Source organism: Rhinoderma darwinii, chromosome 3 (assembly GCF_050947455.1).
Source record: "Rhinoderma darwinii isolate aRhiDar2 chromosome 3, aRhiDar2.hap1, whole genome shotgun sequence".
Taxonomy (NCBI): Eukaryota; Metazoa; Chordata; class Amphibia; order Anura; family Rhinodermatidae; genus Rhinoderma; species Rhinoderma darwinii.
In genome coordinates this window covers 204,773,538-204,782,438 of record NC_134689.1, presented here as the reverse complement: position 1 = coordinate 204,782,438, position 8,901 = coordinate 204,773,538, and the positions used below count along the sequence as shown (strand labels likewise).

Below are 8,901 nucleotides of genomic sequence, written 5' to 3'. Positions count from 1 at the left end.
GGTTACTGTATAGTGCAGAACAGGGACAAAGTCTTTCCTGCTGACAAAGCAACTTTATGCTTTTAGAAGTCCCAGGAAGTTCCACATTCGGCTAAAAAGCTGCACAACACCATAGTTTACATTGGCTACAAGAAAGATTCTGAACGTTGGATCCCCCTATACAGGAATTTATTATTGTACACCCAATCTCCTGGGGAAAGCAAAAAACGGGAGATCATTATATGTGTCTGGTAGATGCATTGGACTTCCATTTCAGCCCACACAAATACCTACAGCTACTCGTACTGCTCTTCCCAATAAAACTAGTTCTTCACGTGCTATGCTGAATAATCTCTTTTTATACTCCTGGGGCCAACTCTACAAAATAAAACGCCTAGATTTGCCCTCTTGAATTTTTGTGTCATTGAGCCTTTAGGCCAAACATATATTTCCTTATACATATATAGTGGAAAATTCTGCTCCTAGATCGCTGAGGTTTTGTGTTTGAGTATATAATCTGGTATTTAGCTAACATGATTTATATGGTAGATCTATGTATGCCTATGTACGTTCAAGGATCTCGAGTGACCTCAATAAAGGGAGGTGTCCCCTTTCTCAGTCCCCAGCAGAGGATCACAAAATGCACATATACATCAATGAGAATTTAGTTAATACACTTTTTACGATTATCTCTGGAAGAACCATTGTTACCTCACATAGATGTTGTGGTGGAAGTTAGTGCATATGATCACAACACTACAATGTAAAAGGCTTATATAAGATGCTACTTGATCATAGTAGACCACACATGAGTGGACAATTTTTTCAGAGTGAGAAGGATGCTGAAAAATAGTACAAATTGTATCTATATTACATCCGTGATGAATTTGATGTGACAGCTAAGAGAAAGTCCTCTGTTTTTTTCCCCTGTAACATGTCTTTCTTTAGAAGTACATTATTTGTGTTGTCATCATACCCAAAACACAGAAACAATGCGGAGTGTTGTTGTTCTGTTGATGTCTCGATAGCGTGTCCTCTTGATGTCCGATACTGGTGTTTATAGTCACAACAATGGCAGCATGCTTTGTCTTGTAAATCACCACAGAATGTTACTTTTGGCTCATGTTGCATGTACTCTACCAAGAGCCAACAATTTTTTTAAATCTCTTTTACGGATGGAATATTGTAGTTCTTCAAGAACATTCTACAGAAATCTAGACTGCTTAAAGGAGGCGCTGATCAAGTGAATGTTTGGCCTTGTTTAGACTTGGTGTATGTACTGGCCATTTTTAATTCAGATTCCGCACTAAAAGTCCACAGCACAGTACGTGCAAATTAGATTTTCAAAACCCCTTTCACATGTAGCAAATGGTTTTTGCGTTTTACGGATTTAACCCCTTAGTGACCACCAATACGCCTATTTACGTTGGTCACTAAGGGGCCTTAGGCTAGGCTGATGCCTTTTCACGTGAGCCTAGTCTAAGTCCTGCACAGGTCTCCCGTGCAGGCTGGAGCCGGGGCTCAGCGGTCTGATGACCGCTGAGCTCCTGCTCCAACGCCCGCGATCGAAGTTTACTTCGATCGCGGCCGTTTAACCCGTTAAATGCCGCCGTCAATAGCGACCGCGGCATTTAACTTTGTTTACAGAGGGAGTGCGTGCCCTCTGTCACCCATCGGCGGCCAGCAAATGCAATCGTGGGTCTCCGATGGGGTGTCATGGCAGCCGGCGGCTTGATAAAAGCCCCCAGGTCTGCCCTGGACATATGCCTGTTAGGACGCGCCGGAGGCACGTCCTAACAGATTGCCTGTCAGATTTACACTGACAGGCAATAATGCTCTGGTATACGAAGTATACCAGAGCATTATATCAGCGATCTGAAGATCGCACAGTAAAGTCCCCTAGTGGGACTAGTGAAATAAATAATAAATGTGAAATAAAGATTAATAATAAAAGTTACAGTAAAAAAATGAATCCATTTTTTTCTATAAAAAGTGGTTTTATTTAGTAAAAGTGTAAAAAAATAAATAAAAGTACCTTTATATGGTATCGCCGCGACCGTAATGACTCGATTAATAAAGTTAACATGTCATTTAAACCACGAGGTGAACACCGTAAAAAAAAAAACGCAAAAAACAATGGCGAAATTGCTATTTTTTTCCATTGCCCCCCAAAAAAGTCATAATAAAAATAAATCAATAAGTCCCATGCACCCCAAAACAGTACCAATCAAAACTACGTCTCGTCCCGCAGAAAACAAGCCCAAAAAATCACTACATTGATGGAAAAATAAAAAAATTACGGCTCTTGGAAAGCGACGATGCAAAAACAAATAATTTTAGTTCAAAAGTGTTTTTATTGTGCAAAAGTCGTAAAACATAAAAAACCTCTACATATGTTGTATCGCCGTAATCGTACCGACCCATAGAATAAAGGTAACATGTTATTTACGCCGCACAGTGAACGGCGTCAATTTAAAAACGCATAGAACAATGGCGGAATTTCAGGTTTTTTTTATAATCCCCCCAAAAAAAGTTAATAAAAGTTAATAAAAAAATTATATGTACACAAAAATGGTGCTATTAAAAAGTACAACTTATCCCGCAAAAAACAAGTCCTCATACAGCTATGTAGACGAAAAAATAAAAAAGTTATAGCTCTTTGAATGCGACTATAGAAAAACGAATAAAATAGCTTGGTCATTAGGGCCTAAAATAGGCTGGTCACTAAGGGGTTAAGGGCATGCTGCAGATGTTTGTTTTCCAGAGCGTGAAATATGCAGAAAATCAACAGCAAAATCTGCATGTATCATATGCAGATTTTGCAGCAGATTTTCTGCAGGTTTCCAGAAATATCTGCGGCAAATTTTTCTCCTCATCTGAACTGTCTGTTTTAGATTTGAAAGTTTATTGCTAACTGCTGTAAGAAATCATTTCAGGCTGGGAAAGGCTGACTCTAGTAGTGTTTTTATAATGGCCTGTTCACATCAGCGTTGGCTTTCCGTTCCGGGGTTCCGTCGAAGGCTTCCGTTGGGTGAACCCCGCAACGGAAAGACAAACTCAAACCACAGCTTCCGTTTCAGTCACCATTGATATTAATGGTGACGGAAACATTGCTAATGGTTTCCGTTCGACACCATTCCGGCAGGCTTCCATTTTTCCAACGGAATCAGTAGTGCAGTCGACTGCGCTATTCCGTCATTAAAACGGAAACCTGCCGGAATGGTGACGAACGGAAGCTGTGCTTTCAGTTTGACTTTCCGTTGCAGGGTTTACCCAACGGAAACCCGGAACGAAAACCCAACGCTGATGTGAACAGGCCCTTAGAATGACATCTAGAATTAAGTCAGTTGCCCACTAAACTATAGGGCTTATAATACACGGGCAGATCGTAGTCTGTTGCTAAGGAGAATCTGACCGAATTGAAAATGTTGTGGGAGAAATGTCACTCTCCTTTTGTATATATGTATTCGGTGTTGACTGTATACCGCTGCAAGACTTAATTCTCATACTGCCAATATTTCTTTTTCAGCACTTTCCAAATCCCAGGCAGAAATCTTTGCCCTGAAGAAGCAAAGTGAGGGGCTAACAAGAGAATACGATCGCCTTATCAGGGAACATGAGTTGCTGCAGGTCTGTACTGTACAATCTGCCCCCTTCACTGTAGGTTGACAGTACTAGTATTTCACAAGCTGGAGGAAAATGACTGCTGTCCTATAGCCTGACTGTATCATTGTGTGAGGTGAAGCTCTGCCTGTCACTTCTGCACATTACTCCGACACTTGAGTGTAGAAACGTTTTATATAAAGAAAGCTCATTTAATGCGATCTAAGATTTCTAATGTACGTTGTGTCCAAAAAAAAATTTGTGGCTCCTTCAAGTAGTAAAATCCAACAAGGTGGCTCTCAGACCAAAAAAAGTGCAGCACTGAAGCAGTTTGTGTTCAGAGAATATAAACTTGTCAGTATGTACAGTTGCAAGAAAATGCAATTCGCTTTGGAATTACCTGGATTTCTGCGTTCTCAATAATATGTGCTCTGAGTCCCACAATTATAGGCAAATATAATGTAACTAAAGCATAACACACAAACGGTTGTACTGTCCACGTCTTTTATTGACTCAACATCCACAGTGCAGGTAGAAAAATAGAAAAAGTAAGTGAACCCTAGAATTTAATAACCTGTAGATCTCCCCTTTAGCAGCAATCACATCCACTAAACATTTCTTGTAGCTGAAAATAAGAATTGTACAACGTTGAGGAGGAATTTTTGACCAATCCTCCATACAAATGTGTTTCAGTTCATCAATATTTTTGGGATGCCTTGTGTGTACAGCCGTCTTCAGGTCATGCCACAGCATCTCAATAGTGTTAAGGTCAGGACTCTGACTTGGCCATTCCAAAACACAAATCTTCTTTTTCAACCATTTCTTAGTTGATTTACTTGTGTGCCTTGGGTCATTGCCTTGTTGCATCACACAACATTTCTTCAGCTTGAGGTCATGGACGGCTGCCCTTACATTCGCGTGTAAAATATTTTGATTTCACTTTTAAAATAATTGTTCCCCCAATAATCACAACGCGTCTCAAAATAAGTTGTAACAATTTGTATATTTGCACATTGCAAATGGCCGATGTGTAGGTCAATTGTCTCAGCTGCTCCGATAAGTGACATAGAGTACAGATATTTACATTGTTAGAGACCTTTTCCAATGTATTCTAGTTTTCTTTCCTATACAATCTCGTAGAATTATGTCACTCATTATTTCTGTGCACCATTCGGCACAACGCTTGGCTTAGTGGTGTATAAGCATGAATTGACATTGTGGTCCTATCGTGTTGGTTTTTTTTTTTGGTCGCAAATTTGTGAAGCCGCAATATAACCAAAGTGTGAATAAATGTTCTCATAGGTGCTTCATATTCAAGGAATTCATCCATTTAGATTACTTAGGCGCATAATGTGAAGCATTAAAACGTTAAGTCCAGTTTGCCTCTGGCCATTACAGCGTTTTACACTCAGACCTGACTTATTATGCACGTAGAAGTCCTAAGCCTCCACCAAATAGTTGTCTGACATAAAGTTGTAATACTGTTAAAGTGTGTGCCACTACTTAGCGTTGACATAACATTTTGTTCAGAAGATTGAGCTTATGTCTCGCGAGATGGAAACCATTAATGCTTTGTGCGTATGTATTAAGGGCTATTTATGTACTTACTGTGTGTGCTGTATAAAAACCGCGCTAGGAAATGTGTGGACTGTGTATATGGCATTTATGCCGTTATTATCCACTTAAGCTCAGGTCGCACTTGTGTATAATCTATAAAAGCTGGTTGTAATACCTACTATAATAAGCAAGCACAATGACAATATGACACCGCTACTAGTAAAGTACTTTATTTAGACCGTGCAAAGTATATGAATGACCTTGTCTTATTAAAGTACTGACTATACTGTACACAATTTACCTTTACATTTGCCATATGTCGGAGAGAGTGGAAATGAGCCATTAGCAAATTCTAATGTAAATGTTGTTTTTTTATGTATATTGTAGTTGCGTCATGTTACTAATTCTTTTTCTGCTTATTTTTCTTTAGAATACCATTCAGGAGCAAGACAGCAAGAAAGATCAGTGATTCAATAATGGCCTACATGAGTGACCATAAGAATGTGAAGAAATATTCTGCTGTTCTGAATTTTATTTTGACTTTGCCACTGAAATCCGCTTATTTGTTTTTTTTTCTCCTCCATTTGCAGTGGTTTGTGTCCAGTGCAAAGTGTCAAACTGTAGTCATGGTAATATTTCAGATCTGTCAAGTCAAAATGTCATGCTCTTGAAAATATTTTACACCTGACTACAGCAGCAAAAGTAACATTTCTGAACTTGCATTGCATTGTCCAGTGGTCTCTTCCAGTGTTTGAACAGTTGCAGCATAGACTTTGCTAATTTTGCAATGGTTGTCATAGCCCCTCCTCTATTTATGCAAATTAATGGGGAATAGAATTTACCAAGCTACACTTTATCTGAGTTTGCCTTTGTTGACCGTTGCAGAGAGGTTATTTTCCCTGCTGCTGCCCTGCTCTGTGCTAAGGTTTCTCATGCTGTCTAATGCAGGGAGCATATTAGGGAACTGCATGTAATGCACATTAACAAATACATGTCCAAACTGGATGTACACATTAAAGTATTGTCATTCGGAGTCTACAACGTTATGAGTTCCGGTATATTATTAATTTGTGGTTCTTTTAAAAGCGCCGTGTTTATGTTAGACATATGCTGTCAAAATATTCTGGTTTGGTTTGCCAATTAATTTAGGTTTTTGAGAATGAATGTTGCATGTTGGATTGAACCTGTGCTTTTTTTTTATGCTAAAACTACACCCATTGCTGTGAAAATTGGGTTCTAGTTCAAATACATGTATACAAATAAGAAAAAATCCAGCATAAAATGCCACGGCTGATGGTTGTTGGCAAAAAGAAGAGAAAATGCTGATTACCTGGGGCTAGTACACTGAGGCAAAAATTATTGTAGTGATACTATCCTTAAAGGGGTATTCTCAACTAAGACATTTATGGCATATCCACATGATATGCCATTAACGTTCGATAGATGCAGATTCCACCTCTGTGACCCGCATCTATCTGTAGAATGGAGCCCCCTGACCTATCTTCTCCCACTGTCGCTGTTCATCGGCCACTACATGGTACATGTTACGACATGGCTGAGACTACGGAAACAGCCAAGCTACGCTTTTTCTATAACTCCCATAGTAGTCAATGGGTGTTGTGGAACCTGCATGGCACAGCCATCTACTCTGTTTCCATAGTTCCCGAGTTAAGCTCCGCGAGCTCAGCTGTTTCTGTGCTGTTAGCCACCTCATAACATCTATTGGACATTGATGGCATGTCCTGTGGATATGCCATAAACGTCCGAAATGAGAATACCCCTTTAAGTTGGCCATACACATTAGATGAAAGGAGTTGACCACTTTGGAAATCCCCTTTTTTTTTTTTTTGGAAGAATGATCACATGTTGGATTCCAAAATGCCAATGGTTTGTTCTCCCTGGACATGTATGGCAGCTTGTTCAACTCTTTATTAAAATAAACATGCTGAGAATAGAGATGTAGCTGTCAGCAGCTATCTAAGTGTATGGTTGACTTTAACCTAGCCTCAGATCATGTGCCTCCTTCCAATGGAATAATATTAATTTAATTTCTATCACTGGCTGAAGAATGGGGTAAGGTAAAATATTTAAGCTACTTCTGGCTTACCATATTCCAAATTGTAATTGGTTCACTTTCAACTATCACTTATCATTTTCAACTACTTTATTGTACTTAGAAATGCACGCGTGAACCGCACAATTTGTGTGATTGAGATTTAATATGTACACTATAATGATTTATAAAGTGTGTATATATATATATATAGTAGATCTTGCTTTAATAGTTTTGTAACTTTAAATCTTTGGAAGAGAAAATCGATTTGACTGATAATAGGTGAAAAATGTTCTTCAAAGATGTAAACCGGATGTATTGAATACAATCTTATTGGCATGATAGATGGAGCTCTTTATGAAAGTTGATGCCATTAGGCTTCTTTCGTTTTATCTGATAATTCGCCAGTGGCATTTCATTAAAGGGACGTGCAATTTTTCACACTGTTTACATAATTGTATTTTCAGCTTTTTGTTCAAGTTGCTATTTTTGAGGAAAATATCCAAAACTTGTACGTCACAATGTTGTTCTACATGCTTAGAGTTGTGCCTCCCAAAAGAATGTATTTTCATATTAACATTAATACATTAAATAAAGCTTATTTTGCTACTGTGTGAGACGTGTTTACTTGATTTATTGAAAGAGTGATATTCAAATACAAAGAACACAAAGGTAATCTATTCTAATGTACAGAAGAGAAGCGCATGTTATACTAGGTAGTACAAAATGATCATATAGTATGTTCGGCATGAACACTCCGTTAAGAGAGTATAGGTGAAAGGTTAATATACAGCAGCGGTCCCCAACCTATTGGATCTTAAAGAGGCTCTGTCACCAGATTATAAGTGCCTTATCTCCTACATAATCTGATCGGCGCTGTAATGTAGATAACAGTGGTTTTTATTTTGAAAAACGATAATTTTTGAGCAAGTTATGAGCAATTTTAGATTTATGCTAATTAGACGCTGATTGGTCAGCGTCATACACTTCTCTTTACAAGGCCCAGTTGGTAAAAAGTAAAAACACGCCCAATTGTCTATTAAGAAACAGATTAGCATAAATCTAAAATTGTTCATAAATTTGTCAAAAATGATCGTTTTTCAAAATAAAAACCACTGTTCTCTACGTTACAGCGCCAATCCAGATTATGTAGGAGATAGGGCACTTATAATCTGGTGACAGAGCCTCTTTAAGAGTCACATTAAACTTGGAGTGATGATTGCAAGCCACATTCCAAACATGGAGAAAGATGTGGCGGAAGAGAAGAAAGTGGTATTGCATGTTTTAAGTTGTACATACAGAAGAAAATATGTATTATACCATCCAAATTGGCACGGTTCAGGTTAGGGGTTTTTTTTTTTTAAATGCAGTGAGTTTCGAATCTTATTGTAGCCAATGCATGTGATCATAACTCAGGGATCGTACCGCAAGCCACACAACTGGAGGCCACAAGCCACTAGTTAGGGACCACTAGATACAGCATCTTCTGAAGGCTAAGGGGAGGAAAATGGGGGGATAGCCACCCGATTTGCATAATAGTAGCAACTAGGTTCTCGGGTAAGATGGTCTTGGAGCATAGAGATTCGATCTTGCACTGGTTAATCTGTAAGCGATGTTCAGCAACACACTCTAAACTTTCTGGAATTTGTCTTGACATTTTCTATAAATAAAAATTATTCATATGAAACTAAGGTATTAAAGGGGTTATC

General features: G+C 38.6%; 1 protein-coding gene across 3 annotated transcripts in view; it reads left to right on the top strand.

Moving 5' to 3' along the window:
* BCAP29 (B cell receptor associated protein 29) overlaps positions 1–7,806 on the top strand; it is a 61,583-nt gene extending 53,777 nt beyond the window's left edge. For all 3 annotated transcript variants that reach the window (XM_075857272.1, XM_075857270.1, XM_075857269.1), the window contains exons 7-8: positions 3,509–3,609; positions 5,570–7,806. In XM_075857272.1, the coding sequence (XP_075713387.1) occupies positions 3,509–3,609; positions 5,570–5,608 (140 nt within the window). In that variant the 3' untranslated portion in view covers positions 5,609–7,806. The remainder of the gene's footprint in view (positions 1–3,508; positions 3,610–5,569) is intronic.
* Positions 7,807–8,901: the final 1,095 nt, after the last annotated feature.